This window comes from Ursus americanus, chromosome 17, assembly GCF_024610735.1.
Source record: "Ursus americanus isolate L20-20 chromosome 17, mUrsAme1.1.p, whole genome shotgun sequence".
Taxonomy (NCBI): domain Eukaryota; kingdom Metazoa; phylum Chordata; class Mammalia; order Carnivora; family Ursidae; genus Ursus; species Ursus americanus.
The window spans coordinates 15609876-15629555 of NC_142143.1; the positions used below are offsets into that span (position 1 = coordinate 15609876).

Sequence of the window (19680 nt, forward strand, 5' to 3'; positions counted from 1 at the left end):
CAAGTCCTGACAGATTGTAGACCTACTTGGGTTATGCAGGACCTGGAGTAACTGTGAAGGAAACTGTTCAGTAACTCAGAAAGACAGTTGCTGCTGCTGGGATTTCTGCTCTGGGGACCCTACTGCTCATCTTAAAATGCAGGTAATCCCTCAGCTTGCAAGGCGGGGCTTATGGCCCCACTGCCTTCCGGAGCCTTTGTACCCCATTCAAAGGGATGGCAGAGTCTTTGGCTTTGGGGGTGGACTGAGGGCTGAACAGTCCCTGCCACATGGCAGGCAGGCAGGCAGGCAGAAGCAAAGCTGAGGTCTGATTAAGTAAATAATGAAAATCAGGGTGCATCTTTGGGAAAAAAATAGGTTAGATCTAAAACATCAGGCTACGGGCAAATGTGGATAAAAATGGAGATGATAACTACCTTATCACTGTAACATTACATCAGATGTATAAAAGCACATTTACAACAGGGAATGAAACTTATTTAACTTGATGACCAATATGGCTGACATCAATTTTCTCTTATGCCACTCACAACCGTACATTGGAGAGAACTGCTTTTTCTGTGTCATGCTAACATGAGTCCCGCAATTACCCAGAAACACGGCAGCTGTCCATTTACTGAGAACCCATCCACAGCACTGAACCTGAAAGCGAAGCCGGAATGGTTCTTGTTGGCTTCGCGATCGACACCACTTTCATCAGCATCGTCTAGTTCTGTGGTTCTCAATTGCAGGAGATGTTGGGCAGTGTCTGGAGACGATCTCCTCACGGCTGGGGATGTTGCTGGTGTCTAATAGGTGGAGGCCAGGGGTGCCACTCAACATCCCATAGTACACAGGACAGCGTCCTACACAAAAATATTATTCGGCCCCAAATGGAAATAGTGCTGAGGTTTGAGAAACTCTGGTTTAGTTTGGGGTTTACAGATACAAGGAGGTGATAGCTAACCTTTACTGAGGGTTTACCTCGGGGCAGGCAGTGTTCTCCATTCTGAGGCACCATTCCCCTGAACTCGCTCATGACTTGTCACAGCAAATCTATGGGGTGGGTAGTCTTCATACCCTGTACAGGCCGGCGTGGGGTGGATGAGGAAGGTAGGGAGGTTACACCCTACTGAATGCCGACGCTGAGACTCCTCCTATTAGGGGAAGACTTGGGCCTTCCAGCACCAGCCCAGGGCACGTAACACAGAGGTGGGTTCTTTGGCACCCCTAAAAATCCAAAGGCTGGCTCTAAGACAGGATGGGATCCAAAGCTCTTTGTGTAGCTTACAACGGTGGGCCTTAACTTTTAAGCCGCGTTGGACTTGTTAAAACAGAGATTGCTGGGTTGCACCCACATTTCTAAGAAGTTCCCAGGTGATGCTGATGCTGCCGGTCCACGGACCACACTCTGAGAGCCACTGGCCTAGAACGCCCCCATTGCCAGGCTGCCCGACCCCCCAAGATCTGTCATCATTCCTTAAACTGCAAAGGACATTCTTCTTCCAGTTTCTTCAAAGACAGGGTTCATGGATGTCGCTGTTTCAAGTACGGCCAATGCACCAAGCCTTCACTCCGGTTCTGTGAAGAATGTGAACGTAAACTTCACGCCCGCATCCAATACAAAAGAATTTGGATCCATCATGTTTTAATTTATTCAAATTGTTCCTTGCCTCCATTAACGTGAATGATTGGGAGTTAACCAGACTTAAAATTTATTGCGCGTGGAACGAGAGCTATTACCTGGACTTGAAAAATACTTTAACTCCTTTGACCACGGTCTGAGATCTTAGACTTGTGAGTGAAAATGGGAGTTTTGGGTTGTTCTGAAACCTTCTGCCATGACATCCTGGTCACAGTGAATCGGATTTGCTGAAGCAAATCTCTTAATTGCTCCCGGAGCCTATGTCTGAGATCCAAATTGGTAGCCTGGTTTTGGCAACAAACAGTATATACTCCCGGATTACCACCATTTGCCGCCCTCCCCCGCCCCATTTAAAAACGGCCTAAACTTCAAGCTTGACTCTAATTTCCCACCAGCCTTGGCCCTGTGGGGCTGATGTAGTAAAAATCCAACTTTTGCTCAGCAAATGAAATAAACTGTTTTCAAGACACATATGGAGTAAATATGGATGGTAAAGAGGTGCTACTTTTACAGTCACTTTTCCGACCATCCGTTTCACAAATTATTTACAGGTCTCTCAGAAACTGGCTTCTCTGTTACTCAGCCGGCCGAGCCGTGGACGGGCCCAGCCACCAGCCCTAATGTGCTCATTCTCATGTGACTCATTACTGCAAATAAAGGTGTTGGCCCAAAATGCTCTGAAGCAGCTGAAAACTATCCCATTACGTAGCACCCAATCAAGGCCTTTTTCTTCTCTTTTCTTTTTTTAAGTCCTTTTCTTGACTCTCACCACATGGAAGCATTTTGAGAACTGGCTCTGAGGGCTCCATGAAGCTATTCCGGGACTCCCGTGCCGACAACAGGCTTCACTTTGATGTCTGTGGTAAATGGCTGTTCTGGGGAAGTGCGTTCTTGAATCCTCCCACCCTCCTGCCTTCCTATCACCACCAAACAAGGCAGCTTTCTCGAACAATAGCTTGTGCAAAACCCTACTGTTTCTGCCCTTGGTCCTAGTTTCCAACCTCCCTCCAAAGCAAACTCAGCGTCTGCCTGTCCTCTTTCCCAGTGAAACGGCACAGGGTAAGGCCTGTCCCGGCGGCGCTGGGAAGAGAATGGTATTATCAACGAAAACATGACAGACGTGTGTGAGTACCTGTCAGGTGCCGGGCACTGTGCTGAGCCCTTTACATGGAGCATCTCATTGAACCTTAAAAACGACCCTAGGTGTAGGTACTGTTATCATTCCCATTTTGAGGATGAGAGAACTACCAGAACAAAGACAGAATGTTCTATCTGGGGCGACAAAGCTGCTGAGAAGAGAAACACAGGTTTAGAATCTGTGTCCTTTTTTAAAACTTAAAGTATAACATACTCAGAAAAATGAAAAATCCTGAGTGCATATAGCTCAGTGAATTTTCATAAAATAAACACACCCATGTGACCAACACTCAAGCCCCCACAAAAATACTAGCAGCCGCCTAGCAGCCCCCTCCCTGCGCCCGTCGTAAGCCACCCACTCCGCAACAGGGAACGGTTATCATGACTTCTTAGATGTTAGATTAGTTTTGCCTATTTTTGAACTTAAATGGAACCAACACCATTGTTTTGTGTTTCACATTTTTTTTTACACCCAATATTACAGTTGTGAGATGGATCGATGACAGTGTAAGTTTTCTCATAGCTGTCTGCTGTTCCGTGGTGTGAACATAACAAAATTTATCCTATTGTTAATGGGCAGGTGTTGGCCATTGATAAACTGGGGCCATCACAAATAATGCTGTGAGAAGCATTCTGGCACATGCCTACTGGTGACATGTATGGACACACTTCTGCTGGGCACACATACACCTAGGAGTGGAACTGCTGGGTATGTTCAGCTTGAACAGAAACTTCTAGCATTTCAACCTGTGCATTAGGAGTTGGCAAATGCCTTGAGGGGTATTACAGTCTGAACTGTGTCCCTCCAAAATTCACACTTTGAAGCCCCAACGTCCAATGTGACTCTGTTTGGAGATGGGGCCTTTAAGGAGGTAACTGATGTTAAATGAGGTCACAAGGAGCCCTAATCGGACATGATGGGCATTCTTTCAAGGAGTGGAAGAGACACCGGAGCGCACTCGCTCTCCTCACACACACCAAGGAAAAAGGCTGTGTGAGGACACGGTGGGAAGGTGACCGTCTGTGGCCAGGAAGGAAGGGAGTCCTCACCAGAAACCAAACCTGTCAGCACCTGGATCTTGGACTTCAGGCCTCTAGAACTGCGAGAAAATAAGTTTCTGTTGCATAAGCCACACAGTCTGTGGTATTCTGTTGTGACAGCCTGCGCAGGCGAATCAAAGGGAAAAGTGGTAGAGGAGCTGGGCTCACCTCAATGAGCTTTCTTTCTATTTGGGATCTTGGCCTTTCTCGTTCTGGTGTCTTGGCAACTCTGAGCTCACAGTTCTGTCTCCCCAGCTCTCTGGCTCTGCCAAAGCTCAGGTCAGGGCTGCGGACTCTCAGTGGCTTTGGTGTGGCTTTTCAGCCTCTCATCCTTGTGTCACTTCCAACATGGGAAATCCCTGAGGGGAAAATGGGCTTCGAGGGTGGCCTGAGAAAGTTTCCTCCGTCATTACTGAAAATAGACATCTAATTGGTAGTTGTTAAAATAAGGAACTTACAAATAACTTGAAAAAATAAAACTGTAGGACTAACTCAGCAATTCTGGCCACTTTCTATTACACTATTTCTCAGAGTCAAACACCTATTCAAATGTAGTATCTGCTAGTTTCTGAAACATCGAACTGACACAATTTTTTTCCTCTAAGGATGTCGCAATTTGGAAGCCACACTTTCTAGATCTTTGTGAACTTAGAGAACTGAGAATTTCCTAGAAGGATAGGCAACTCTCCTCAAAATAATCAGAACTGCTGGAACGGTTTTTGAAAAAAAGATGTTTAAGAAGTATCACCACTCAGTGGCACTTGAGTTAAAAAAACAAAGTCACATGTGGTGAATGAAAAACAGAATCAGGGATGAGCCTCAAACAAAGCACTGAGAGTCAGGAAGCCTGGTCTCGAGGCCCATGCTGTTCCCTCCTCAGTGGTGCGGCCTTGGGCCAGTCAGCCACGTGCTGCTTCCGTTTCCTCAGCCGGATTTAGGGAATAGTCACATTTGTGAGGCGTTTCCAAATCTCCAAAGCACAGGTGACCATTCTGCCTCAGGAGCTCCCTCAGCACCGCTGGGCTGAATTCCTAGCACTGATGGTCGGCCTCCTTCACAGGGTTCTGAGCTCTGGGTGGGGGCCGTGTCCTCCTGTCTTTCTATCCTTAGTCCGGGGCAGGTACAGGATGATCGATGATGCAGGCCTCATGGCTGGACCCAGCACACACGTAGCTTCTTCCCACCTGAGCCCTCCAAGTGTGCCCGGAAATGCTGTGCCACACACTGCAGGGCGATGGTATCCCTGGCAAAGCTGGTTGGTGCAGACGCCCTGTGATGGGGAATAGTCAGAATCACCCTAGAGAGCCCCACGCCGTACGGTTCCTGTTTTGTGGCGCACTACAGAACAGCATCCAGCAGAGCAATCCTTAGGACCATCACTTTTTTGAGGAAGAGTGAGAGCAACTGCACAAGTGGGGGTGGGGGTGGGGTGCGGGGTGGGGGGGAGGGGCAGAGGGAGAGGGAGAAAGAGAATCTTAAGCAGACTCCCCATTCAGCATGGAGCCCAACACAGGGCTTGATCCTATGACCCTGAGATCATGACCTGAGCCAAAACCAAGAGTCGGAGGCTCAACCAACTGAGTCACCCAGGCGCCCCAAGGCACCATCAATTTTAAGAACTAGAAAGGAAGGAACAACTGGCATAACCAAAGATCCAGCATTCAAACCCCTCTGCCTCTGTAATACCTATTGAGCCCCTGAAACGAATGGAGACATTCGTGGTGATGGCTGAGAAAGGCCTGTTCACCTACAGTATGTCCCTCATTCTCTCTGCTTTTCCTGTTAAGTCTCTAGGACTTTTAAACTCGAATTAGAGCTTTTTATTGTGAAGTAAACGAAATGAGGTTGAGGTTGGGTTCCTAAGTCAATGACTAGCCTGGCTCCTGGAACATCCCTCTTTTGGAGAGTCCCAGTATAGGAGCTTGGTAAATAAAGGCTTTGAAAAAGTTCCTGGTACGTTTAACTTGGTTACATCTGGTTTCTACACCTTATTTGATACTGGAACTTGCTTCCTGTTGGTGTATAATACCTACTAATGTTCTGTGAAACATGTTCAATGTGACATGCTGGAAATGGAGCCTTGACCATTACTCAAAGTTTTTCTGACTTATTTCATAGACAATCCTTAATACAAATCGTTCTCTGCCTTCAGGGTAGAACAATTAAGAACAAATTAGAAATAAAAGTGAAGAACGTTGTCAGATTAAAAAGAAAATGCAGAGCTAACATCCTGGCAGGAATGGAAGGGACAAAAAAAAATCACAAAGCACCCATGGAATTACTTTCAGATGTTCAACAAATATTATCGCCTTGTCTGACTGTGGAGGTTCAAAAGAGTAGCAATCAAGTCCGTAAGACAAGGGGACATCCTTGGTAAACTTACTAATAAGATGGTAGGAATTTATTCATTGTATTTCACAGTACCAGGTAAGAAAGCCGTCCCTTTATCCGCTGCTCTCAGCGTCCCACAGCTCTCTCCCTTCACACACCGCTCCTCTCAGCCACCTCGACAAAGGCCACGCCAACATTCAAAGATACTCTTCATACCCTTCAGGTGTCGTAAGAGTCTTTGAGTTTTGTTAGCTGGGAAGGCATCATGGGGAATTTAACCCCAAATATTCTTTTAAAGGAGAAAGGTCTTTCTCATGAGTAGATTTCAAGATACCAGAACATAAATAAAAGTTTATTTATCTTTCAGGTCATGTCCATTTGTGACTCGCATTCAGTCCAGGAACGAGAGACGGCATCATGGTCTGCGTGGGTGGCATGTCTCCCATGCCCAAGGCTCACGGATCAAGGCTGCGTCGTCGGTCCGCAGGGCAAGAAAGCCTCTCCGTCTTCCTTTCTTGAGCGGGGACATTCAAAGGAATTCTTTGCAGGAGCAGATGTGGTCCTCAATCCCCTCCACTTTCCACTGCCTTGGACCTGCCGGCGGTTCTCTTTAAATAATGGCCTGTCCCGCCCTTACTCATTGTATTTGGACAGTTTCAAGCGGGGGATGATGTTCATCGACTGCAGCTCCTGGAAGAGCAGCTTGCAGGCGTACGGGATGCGGAGGGAGGACACGTGACAGGACGACTTGCAGTAATGGCACCTGAAACCCAAGTCGGCACGTGTTAGAGGGACGGTGGCTCGGAAACCAAGGCCTGCACGTGGATTCTACCATCCATCCGATCCATTCTATTCGTCAGGGTTCAGTCCCACTATCAAATAGGTACTTATGTGCCCCCCACCACCCCACCCCACAAAAAGCAGCATCCAAGGAGGCAAAACAAAAGCAAAACAACTATCACTCCTGCAGGTTTAAAAGCATGCAATTTTAATCGGTTACTACCATTTTCTAGATCTTTCTCTTTAAAATGCAAAACATCTCCCATTTACTACTTGTTCTGAGTGAGGCCCAGAAATCTGAGCCATCTCCAAGTTGCTCAGATTTAGACTTTTCAATGTTGAAAAATTTTAAAATTGATTCAATCTCTATGTATTGGATAGAAATCTATTATACTATACTCTTCACGGTAAGACGCTCAACAAGTACAACTTGCTCTGTCACTGAGACACCTGAAGTGTGACGGGGAACACAGGACTTTCAGAGAGGATGTGGTGGCCAGTCAAATGCTGTTTATTTTTCCCGGGCTCTACATGCTTGGCGGTTTCTACTTGTAGGAGAAGCTAGTGCACTTAGGACCTGCTCTCCCCGTGCGTACATTTTCACTGAATCTCTACAAAAGCCCGTGCTCCTAACAATACGCCTGCTATTCCAATAAGGATCTTCCTTCCTCTTCCTTCAGAGAGAGCCAGTGAACTAAACCTAGGTCTTAATCAATGGCTACAACCAATAAAGAGTCCCCGGGCAGAAAGCGAACTATCCTCTCAGGTTTCAGACCCAAATAAGAACTCACCCTACACCTCAAGAGTCTGGGGCAGCTGAGACTTGGGTGGAAAACAAGGTCCTGCTAGTCAATGGAGGAGTAACAAGCGCAAGAGGAACACCAACCGAAGCTTAGAAGATTCCGCGCTGACTGGGAAGCGGAGGGGAAGGCCACCGTGGGGGGCAGTAAGGCAGTACGTGTAACAACGTAAATGTGTGTAGTATCTGACTAATCTCAGAAGTGGCCAAGATGAGTGTAGGAGAATGTTCACACTGTTTATAACAGCACAAAGCAGGGGCCTGCTCGGAGATCCGGGAGGGAACTGCTTCTGTGATTATGAGAAATTTACACAGAAGAATGCTGTGCAGCCATTCAACGTGGTGATGTAGACCCATATTTATTGAAATATAAAGGTGTCTGGGACATACTGTGGAGTGAAAAAAGTTCTCTCAACAACCTGGTTTCGGTCCTCGGATGGGTTTCAGTAAATATATGAAGCCCCCAAAGTCATAGTAACAAGATTTTTTTTGGTGAGTATGTATTTGCATTTTGCTGCTATTATCAGAATCTCAAAGGGTTCATCATTAAAAAAACAAACAAACAACCGGCGTGGGGGGTGGGTGGGGGTGTGTGTTACATAACTATTGGCAACAGAGATGTCTCAAAAAGAGTCACTAAAATGTGAATAGCAGTCACCTCTGGGTGATGAGAATTAATGTGATAATTTATATTTTTTCTTTTTTCTTTTTGTAACTTTGAATACTTTATAAAGTGCAGGGATCATTTTTGAAATCAGCAAAATCAGGCTTTTATTATTTTAGAAAAGAAAAGCACAAAGAATTTGAGCGTGGTGATGGGTGACACTATAGATGTGAACCTCCTGAGAAGGGAAAGAGGAAAAGACGAGCCAGGACCTGTGTGAGCAGCATGGTCCCCACGGGGGCTGACCGCAGGGACTGAGGACACACGGGGAGTGCCCGATCCCATCAACAGTCATATCAACACAGTGACGGACTTCTTCCTAAAAGACTGTACCTGCAGACCTCTTTAATGTATTATCATTTAAGAACTATGTTTTTAATGTGCTTGGTTGACCTAATTTATTCAGGAATCATATTCATGCTTTAATTAAATTGGAGAAATGGTTTTAGTGGCAGTAACTTCTTGCTGATTCTGTCTATGTCACTCTGTGACTTCAGTCCAAGCTTATTTAAAATTCCCATACATGCTGGTTCATAATCCAGAAAGCCCACTAACCTTCTCCATTACTAAACATTTCTCCACCACTTACAACGTCCCACTGCATTATTCTACATACATACACGCACACGTATAAATATATATACACGTATATACACACATAAATTGCAAGCTATTGAGTTACCTTACCCTGTGTTTGAACAATTTTAAAAGGAAGAAACATGACCCAACAACAATAAAATAAACTGACTTTTTAGGGCAAATAAACATCAAAAGGAGGCGGCTGCGGCTTCACATGAGACACTGACTGTCCAGTAAAATGTCCTTGATGAGCTAATTATCTTAATAGGGATTTTCTTTTCTCTGTAGTGTTCCTTCCGGACCTCTCTTTTGTGACTTATGCCCTTCATGTCTTCTGCAGAACAACAGTCTTGCTGTAAACATCCCCATAGCAATGCCTTACTAATGTGCAAGTCACTGACAAAAGGCCAGTTTCAAGGTTCCGAACCGCTCTAATTACGCAGCCTCCATTGTGCTGTTCATTAAAGAGCGACTTCCTGCCACACACGCCCGTGCTCCCTCCACACGGCCCCGCACACACGCCCAGGTAATGATGGAAAACGACGGCATCGTTACGCTCCTCTGCCACAGAGCCGCACGTGAGGAGGCTGCTAGACTTCCAGACTGGATTAGGATTTTTTTCTGTTGGCAACAAGGGTACAAGCAGGCCACTCAAAATCAGACACACAGTATATCCAGGTCTGTTTAATTACAGTAAAGACCCTTAAACCGTGTAACCTGATTTAGCCCTCTTTCAAAGGATTTCAAATACAACACACACGGAACACACGAGCTTCCACATCAGGCTCTGCCATCACACGATCTCTAAATGACACAGAAACAAAGCAGGAAAGAAGCTAAGAATTTAACAGGATAATATTGAGATCAATTACTGCTTTCCTTAGTTTCCCTGAATAGTCAGCGAAAGAGAGGGGAAGGTTTTCAAAGTACGTGAGTGAATCTGGTCTACTGCTTTCTCTCTTTTTCTCTCCCTTTTGGGTGGGGGGCATAGGAGAAAATGCTGGGAGGACAGAGAAGAAAAGGAAATCCATTTTGAAGTTTCATGATCTCTATTTTTAATAAAACGACTCTTCTGTACCGTCTTTTCAAAGTGAATGACTTAAAAATCCTTGGGCCAAATTTGAAGATGTGAGCACAGTAGAACTGGTCCCAGGCACCTTCCTCTTACACTTGCGTGGCTGTTGTGACACAGCCAGGACAATAAAAGGCAAATTCGATATGCATTTCAAAAGGAGAATAGACATCTCAGAATTGAAACCCCCACCCCAGTCACTGATATAAGAAAGAGCCAGGCTTAGGCTTAGAATCACGTCACCCATCTCCGCAACCTTATGAAAGGAATGAGCTGCAAATGGCCACCTCCTGTGTTCGTTTTTAAACGAAATGATTTCTTCACCGACAAGTCTCATCAACTCTTCCACACCAGAACCCATACAATAATTGGCTCAAAGGTTTTGTCATTTACCAAGCAAGGGATATACTCTATTCTAAGATGCCCACTCACTCTGACTCTTGATTTGCTTTATTCAACCAAGAAACTGGATGCTTATAATGGCAGGAAGCCAGGAACCTCCCTGGAAGGAGGCTTTGAGGAGAGACTCAGTGGGGGAAAAGGTGGCCCAGGTAGCCCTCAACTCTGGCAAGGGTGGCTCATCTGGCCTAATTCTATCCTCCAGGGGATGGTGCCTCCCTGGGAAAGGGGCTCTGGGAGCGCACGTGAGGGTGACCAGGGAGTTCAGGCTGTTTCCTGTCCCTGCAACACCCACGTTAGACCTCGTCTCTGATAGAAAATAAGTGAAGACTGGCCAGCTACAGGCCCTCCTGCTTCCAGGGCAAGTCAGGGCGCTGGAATGTGACTAACCTCAAACAGAGGAGACGTCCCTTGGTGGCAGAGTGGAACGCTTACCACCTACACAAACAAAGCCAACAAACATGTAGCTTCGCCCTTTAAGCTGGCCTTTGTGCACTGAACTCTGCAGACATTATCAGCTTTCTGATTTACATAATTTACCTACTTGCAATCCTCCATACGCAGGGTCAGTGTCATCCAGCAATTATTTTTTACTAAGCCTCTACCAGGTCCCACACTGGAGAAGCAGGGGGTAAACAAGACAGAACGTAGTTGGAATGAACTAGAAGAGACGATCCCTGTGAGCAGCCATTCATCTATCTTCTTATTCACCACTGTATTCTGGGTCCTAGAACAGTGTCTGGCACTTAGCAGATTCTCATGAATTGTTTGTTGAGTGAATTACTGAGACAGACCTCATCTCTGCCATGATGGAACTCACAGTCCAAGTGTAAAGCAGCTTGCTATGCAGACAGAGTACAGACAAGGGGTCAGGGTACCAGCGTACCACGGTACCAGGTCCTGGCCCCGGCTCTCTCACCAACTTGCTATATGACATGGGGCAACATACCAGGCTCTTTGGGTTTGAGGCTAAATAAGGGCATTCAACACAATGTTCTCTAAAAAGTTTCTAGTTACAAAATGCTATACTTCTCATACCTAACAATGAATCTGCTAGGCATTTTTACAGATGAATAATGATATAAATCAAGATAATATTAAAAAGAAGACAAAGTCCATGCTCCTTGGGTATTTAAACTCTAGTGGTGTAGAAAACAGAACATTAGGTAGGCAAACTAAACAGGTACATATAAAACCCCCAATTCTAGGAATGCATGGACGGGAAGGTTGGAGAGTATGTGGGTATGATCCAGGGTCACTTCTTGAACTGTGATTTAAGAGGCAAGGTGTGTGTATGAGAGACATATGGTATCCACTTACCAGCCAGAATACCCCAGAAGTCCACACTGCCCACAGACATCAACCTCAAAGGCATCACTTGAAATCATTAGTCTCTCTAGTAAAAGCATACTGGCTCCATAACCGATTAAACAGTCACGTTCCATTTCTCCAAGACGCAAACCGCCATCACGAGATCGACCTTCAGTGGGCTGTCTTTGAAACAAATCAGATAAATGTGTCACGACTAGATTAAACCAACAAAGGGGCGGCATCGCGTGCTGGCTAAGAGCACAGGGCTTCGGAGTAGGGCTCACCTGCATCCAAATCAGTTACTGCACAGGGACCTGGAGCCGGCTGCCCAGCCTGCCCCTCAGCCGCACGTGCAAAATGTAAAATTTAAGGTTCCCCAAGAGCCTTAAGTGAGCGGAGCTGTAATACTAGTGGTTGCTATTGTTATTAAGTTGTAATAATAAATAATTAAATAATGTCATCTGATGTCATAACGAATCACTACAGAATCATATAGAACAGCAGTGCGGGCACTACTACTGCCACCACGGTATCATTATTATTAGGGTAGCACAGCCCTCAAGTCAGGGAAGAATGGCTTTTGACTCTTTTCAGAGATGTTTTAGTTCTGTTGTTTAACACTGAACAACTAAGCAGAACAGAGAGTGGAAGAAACCTGGGTCCCCCAGTGGTTATTGTCAGGGCTCCGTGTTACTAAGAAGCAAACATGGAAAGAAGCAAAAGGATTTTTATAAAATTTGGAACAGATCAGGAACCATCTGGAAGGACAGAGTGCCTGAGCCAGAGGGGAGGGTCCTCGGAGACCAGGAAAGTTGTGTGTGTCCCCTCCAGGTCCGTCCTTCCTGCATGACGATGCTCCATTCCTCCTCAGAGGGGACACTTAAGCTGGGATCTTTGCGTCCCCTGAATGGACTCCCTGCGGCTTATGTGTCTGCCGTGCTCGGGGATACTTGAAGAGGGTAAGAATCCGGGGCTCAGAGATGCAGGTACAATCAGGGGATACTGAAACAGCACAGGGAACCCCACCCAGGTGTGACGACACAAGCTACTGAAAAAGAAGAGAGAAGAAAGCAAGCGAGCTCCCCGGCTGGCTGATTTTGGAGCGACACTCCTTGCGCAGGAGTGGACCACAAACCTCACGCTTGCTTTACTCCAGAGCATCTTTTATTCTTTATCGTTGCTGCCAACTTTCCAAAGAGTTTAAACGGTAAACAAGCATACGCCAACCCATGCTGAACTTTTACCTTTTGTTGTTGCTACAAGTTATACTGGGAACACGACTGAAGTTGGAGATTATTTGTTCAAAGACAATCTACATATGAAAAACTGAACCAATAGTCGAAACGAACACACTGTAGTGGAAACTTGGTAACTGAGCACAACATCTGTCTTTATCTGCTGACGGAACCCCTGGGGCAGGAGGAATCGATCGGCAGCCACTGGACAAGTGAAGGTGGCCACATCACATGTGGGCAGAACCCAAAACTTGGATTTAAACCAACTGAGATAACGGACTATGGACAAATGCACTCCCGCAGTCTTCCCACGGAATGCACAAAAGTAGTAACTTTTTTTTATACAACAAAGTTCAAAATAGGAAAGAACTGTTTTGACACTTGTTCTTCTGGAATGATTTTTGGTTGTTCTAACTGAGACAGAAGTTTTGGAGGGGACAGTGCTCAGGGGAGAGATTACACCTAACCCAAGTAGGGTCTCACAGCTGGGCTCGCCGGTGCCTCGAGAATCTTGACTTCTCCTCCCTCTTCTGCAATTTGGAGCACACGTATGTCTATCGTTCCAATAGGCACGAGCATCTGCTCAGTTTTAAGTGGTCATGGGACTGAATCATCCCCACCTCTCCCTTGGTTTAAAAAAGTTAACTCAGACACTCGCTGCTCCCTCCCCCACCCTCCCCCTGCACTGGAACGTCCGAGCCCGGATCAGCGGAAGCAGGCAGGGAACGGGCTATTTCTGGAGCGTTCCCCATGGATCGGCACTACACACGTTCTACACTTGAACATCAGACATTCCCAGCATGCTGTGAGGTGGGCATCATTGTGGCCACTTCATGTCTAAGAAAAACCGAAGCTGCGAGTAGCTGAGTGATCTGTCCAAGGCTCAGGGTAAAGCTACAGGGTGGAGGTGAGTTCACATCCACGTCTACCTGGCTTCAAGGCCCGTTCTCCCTCTCCTGGCCCACGGTTCCTCAACTCGGCAGGAAACCCCTACGGAGCTGGGGAATTCTCTATGGTGGGGGCTGCCCGGTGCCCTGGAGGGTCTCCGGCAGCATTCCTAGCCTCTACCCACCAGATGCCAGTAGCTCCCTCCCCACATCCCCAGCTGTGACACCCTAAGACATGTTTGGACATTGTCAAATATCCCCTGGGAGGCAAAAGTGCTCGGGCTTGAGAGCCACTGCCCTGAACTATGCTTCTCCAACTGGAGAACACAGGACTAAGAACACGTGAAACTTAGCATTTGTCATTCCCTTTCCAACAATGATACCCACGCATTCATCAACATGCGGACACTGTGCTTGGAGCTGAGGATACACTGGCGAACAGGGCCCGTGTGGACCTCCCGGAGCTTATTCAAACGAGCATGCGAGTACAGGCGCCTTCTGCTCCAGTAACAGAAGGTTTAAAAAACGACAGCCGTGGCTTGGGCTCCCAAATAATGTACGTATGTGTCTTCTGTGTGTGCATGGGAGCACGCAGGTGTATCCATGTATGTGCATGTGGTGGGTATGTAAGTGTGTCTACATTCTTACACATGAAGCTTTTTGAATAAGACCATATTTGCAAATGGGTACACAGTCAAGGGCCATGGTAGGCAACTACTGGCAAGACCTGGAATGGGTCGCTCCTGTGCCTCTGGGATGATTTTTAATTGGTTGCTATTGTTTCCTGCTAACCAGACATACAGGATTTCTGTTGATGCCTAACACTCCAAATTTTGACCTCTCGGGGAAACAGAAACTTCACTGAGTCTACTTGTTGCTGTATCTGGGGAGTGCAAGGTAGGCTCGACCGCATCAGAAATTCTTTCTGTAAATGCTCCCCTCTTACCTGGTCAGGACAGCTCGTGGTCCCCGGGCCCGGGCGTGCATCTTGTCCAGCACCATGTGCTTCAGTTTCTGATAGTACACTGGGCCAAAATAGATGTATGCTTCCAAGGGCTCGCTGGAAGAAAGGTCAAAGTTTTGGGCTAAGAACCAGGTTTGGGCTAACAAGACAGCCTCAGGACCCCTCACTGGCAGGGCCTTGTTTGCTTGTTTCAGAAGGGGCTGATGAATGAGTGAGAGAGGAGGATTTTCAGTCTGCACTGAATGAAAAGGCAAGATCTGAAAATATAAAAACACCACCGACATGTTAGAAGACACACTGTTTACTTAAGAAATGAAAACGTGAACGGGTGGTGAGAACGTAAGTACAGAACGGTCCGTCCTTCACTGCTCCTGCCCTAGTCAGGCTGCCACCCTTTCTCGCCTGGACTCCTGCAGACGCTCGTCTGGCTGCTCTCCCTGCTTCCGCTTCTAGCCCTCAACAATCTGTTTTCGCAGGACAAATCAGAGCGATTCCTTCTCAAATGTAAATCGCAGATTATTCTTCTGTTCTAAATTCCCAGTGGCTTTCTACTACATTCAGAATCTGTGTCATCCAAATTTTGTATCACAGCCATAAACGTCTCACATAGTCTGGTTCTTGCCCACCTCCGACTCACGTCCTGTTCCCTTTCCCCACTGCTCATTCTACTCCAGTAACTCCAGCCTCTTGGTGGCTCCTCGAATGTAGCAAGTCTGCCTCAGGGCCTTTGCACTTCTTGTTTCTAAGACATTCTTCCACCAGGTATTCACACGGCTGTCGAACATTTCACCTCCTCAGAGACCTCCCTTTCCCTCATCACCTTATCTATAGGAGTCCTCCTCTCACCCCACCATCACCGAGCCCCCACTCTCTCTCAACTCTTACCTAGGTTTTATTTTCTTTAGAGCACTTGCCACCACTTGATATTAAAATACACATTCACTATTTCCCTGATTACTGCCCGTCTTCCCACCAGAAGCAAACTCCTTGGGATAAGCACTCTGCCTCCTCTGTCACTGTGGCTCTGGCACTGGTGACCCTGCCTGGCACATGACTGGGGCTCCGCAAAGGTTTGTTAAACCATCACTGACTCAATGAATCCTTAGAAAAACTGTAGTAAGACTTGTAAAAGACAGTGAACATTTCAGTGCTTTGAGAGAAAAAACTTTCTCCTTTAGTTTGGAGCAATAGCAGGCAGGGGATTAATGCCTCTAAAAAATTTTTCCTGCCCTGGAACTTCCTCAAAAGTAAGGGAGAATCTGCCATGTGCCATTTAATCCACACCCCATCCAGAGAGGGAGACACTGCCCTAATTTTTTAAGAGGAAGGAATAGGTACAGAGGGTCCGAGAGGTTAATCAGAGCTGGTGAGTGGTGCAGGGAATCCAGGGCCCTCCCTGCCACGATGGCCGGGCTCACACGCAGCGCTTTTGGACCACGGCATGAAGCAGGAGTGCAAGGAGCAAAGGCAGCGAGCAACACGGCAGGGGCACACGGAAGCACTCGGCCCCTGCCTGCCTGCCTTATCTTCTACCACCACCCACACAGGCGTTTGCAGCCTTCAAGCCACTGTGCCGGCTTAAGGACAGCCAGATTCGGGGAAGACACAGAGTGGAGTGCAAGGCACAATCGACAGTGTGTCGGGCGACACGGCTCTTGTCCCACCTCTGTCACACAGTCATTACTTGACCTCTTTATCCCAGTTTTCCTAGTTGTACAACAAGGGGGTCAGACCAAGGTTCTTTCCAGCTCTGATCATCGAGGATTCCAATCCTTCTCAGTATGGCTGCTCATGGTAGAGTCTAGGCAACTCTGCCACCTAATGCCATTCCATCATCCACTGAAGAGAGCCGCGTGCGATTTCCCCTCCTAGTTATACTCAAGAATCTGGCAAGGGGTGAAGCTGGTGGGTGAATGTGCTTGCAAGCCCTCTGGGGAACTTTCAGCTGCCAAGTTCAACTTGTGTTTCTCAAACTCTGCCACTCAGATAACTGGCAAAGACATGAAAACACTAGCTGGGGCATAGGGGAAGGTGGTGTAGACAGAAACTAAAGCTATCTACGGGAAGCAGAGCATTAATAACCCATTCAAATCTTTCAGTGAAATCATGTTCAGAAGGCCAACCAAATTCATTCATTGGTTCTGCACATTTTCTGGTCAACTTCTGCATTATTTCTGGATGAGGAGCAAAGACCGAGACCATCAGTTTCACCACGACAACCGCAATTTTTGAAGTGGACCTCAGTTACTTCAGTGAATTGCTTTTGAAATGGACTATTACTCTTTTCCTGTAATGTGATTTTCTAGAACATCTCAGGCATGATATACCTAAGGAAATCTACGTTATCATAGTTTGTATAGGTCATTTTAGAAGCACTCAATATTTTTAACAAACACCAATTCTGACCATTTAAATCCCATCGGGATAGTCTATGTGCAGCACCAAATCAAGCCCTGGGTCCTTACACACAAGTGCACGCCCAGTACCACTTCAATATAAGCAAAGCCTCAGAAAACAGTAGAAACGCCACATCCCACCCAGACTTTTATCTGGCACAAAATACAATGTGTGTCTTAACTTAAGCAACTGATTTGATCCTTTAAAACCATGTGTGAATCAAGTTTCCAAAGCCTGTCATCGACAAGAATTTCAGGGATCTCTGCTTCCCCCAGGTTCATAGGAGGAGCCAGCACTGTCTGTGAGAACGTTGTTTCCTTCTGCAGTCTCACCTCAGGTGAACTGAGGTCTGTCCCTGGGAAGGTGTCAAACGCAGCCCCACCTCTCCATCAAACGGTCTTCAAATGGTCTGCTCTTCTCACCCTTCCCATCTCCGCTGAAACACACCCACCACCTCACAGAGGTGTCCTAACCCACTCTCTGCCTTCGTTTCCGTGACAGCTGTTTGTACTGATTTGTTCCCATTCCTTTACTGAATCAGTATTTATGGAGCGCCTGCTGTGTGCAGACACTGGAAATGAAACAGACGAGTACTGCTCTCACGGAGGAGACAGATAACAGTATTAGACAGTATTATTACACGGGGTATTTGATAAGGATGAATGCTACAGAGAAAAATAAGGTAGGAAATGGGCAATACGGAGTTGCAGTTTCAAATTAAGGAGTCAGGGTAAGCCCTGCTGAGAAGTTACTTTTTGTCTCATTTTTTAGTAAGCCTAGTAACAAACCTCACTGGTCAGCTGCACAGCTCAGCGACCCTGTCTATTTTGTTTGCCGTTACATACTTAGTGAATGAACACGCAAACGTCAGGCCTCAGGCTGTCAGAGCATGAATTATCCGATATTCATTCTCTTAAACAGAGAAAGTTCAGTGGTTATGGGATTTTGCATTATATACGATTCAAGTTGTATAGAAATCCTATTTTGGTAAATCGCCTTTTCTCCTTTTTAAATGATACGCTCACCAGTAAAACACCACTTCTTAATTTATCAGTTTTGTGAGTTTGCATTTCCTTCCCCCCCCCCCGGTTTTACTGAGATGTAACTGACATACAACTGTGAGCAGGTGTTGACTCGACACACTTACGTACGGCAACATGATTACCAGCATGGCCGCACCAGCCAACACCTCCAAAGTTAGATTTTCTTGTGTCCACTTTCTTACAGGAGAAAAGCTCATCTTAAGGTATGCCTTAAAATCATACTTTTTCTTTAAAATGTCTACCAACGTACTTACCCTGTGATACCAGATGTAACATAGTCTTTCCCCAGGTAGTTATAACCATGGCGAACGAGGTCTTCACACACATCCTTCACTTTGCTGCCTCCAAACGCGGTGCCGTAGTGGAATCTGCCATCCAACACGCCGGCCTTGCCGGCCAGCAGCTCAATCAGCTTCCCCACCTGTGGGATGGAACCACCCAAGTGAGCCCCTTCTCATGGTCCAGGAAGTTTACTTAGCCACAGCCTACTCCCCTCAAAGACTGACATCACTACTATTAATAAGAGTGATACATTAATAGCAGCAAATATTTATTGCTCTCTTACTGTGTGTGGCCCTTGGAAAAGCTTGACGTGTGGGATCCACGTTCGTGCCCCCAAAGCCCCATGGGACAGGCACTATTATTCCCCGTGCTGTGCCCCTGAGGGAACTCAAGCACAGACCGGTTGAGCAGCTTTCCCCAGTCGTACAGCTGTTAAGCCGTGCAGCCAGGGTGCCAAACGAGAACCATGGGAAGGGAGAAACATGGGGGTCAATAAAAGAGGTTCTTTTTGCTGAGGGTATGTTCCTCCCTCAGAAGACTGCTCTCAAAGGGAAGGGCACACCCTCTCTGCACTCCCTCTGTACAGAACAGCAACCTTGCACTGTCGGGGGCGGGAACCTATTCGTGTGGCAAGAGGGTCAAAGGGCCCTTTCTAAAAATAAGTTTCAGGGTCCCATGGCCAACACTGGCCGCTTTCTTCCTTACAAGCAGTACCTCTGAAAAACGTACTGACCGTCATTCGCGATGGGAAGCCGTGCGGGTTCATGATGATGTCGGGACAGATGCCAGAATCACAAAATGGCATGTCTTCCTGAGGGACGATCAAGCCACAAACACCTAAGGGAGAGAAGACCTTACACCGTGTACAGCATGTCGGCAGAAAGGAAGACTACAGGACTCAGTCGGAATCTGCCCCCTGCTCTCTCTCTCTCTCTCCATGGTCTCTACCAACAGTAGTAACAAAAGCAATTTCCAACAATCCTGCTAGAGAAACCATCTGAAAACGGCTGTCCTTGCAGAGACGCACGGCAGCCTGCGGACCGGGCTGCTGGCATGATGCACGACGGTGCCGTCAGGCTGCTCGCCCAACCTCTCCTGCCACGGAGACCCACGAGCAGCGCCTTCGCTGGGCCTC

The 19680-nt window shown here is 46.9% G+C and overlaps 1 protein-coding gene across 1 annotated transcript in view; it reads right to left on the bottom strand.

Moving 5' to 3' along the window:
- Positions 1-5982: 5982 nt before the first annotated feature.
- POLR3B (RNA polymerase III subunit B) overlaps positions 5983-19680 on the bottom strand; it is a 107023-nt gene continuing 93325 nt past the window's right edge. Inside the window, exons 24-28 of the mRNA XM_045779423.2 lie at positions 19279-19382; positions 18518-18684; positions 14806-14919; positions 11747-11920; positions 5983-6896 (exon numbers count right to left, since the gene is read on the bottom strand). Coding sequence (XP_045635379.1) covers positions 6767-6896; positions 11747-11920; positions 14806-14919; positions 18518-18684; positions 19279-19382 — 689 coding nt within the window. The 3' untranslated portion in view covers positions 5983-6766. The remainder of the gene's footprint in view (positions 6897-11746; positions 11921-14805; positions 14920-18517; positions 18685-19278; positions 19383-19680) is intronic.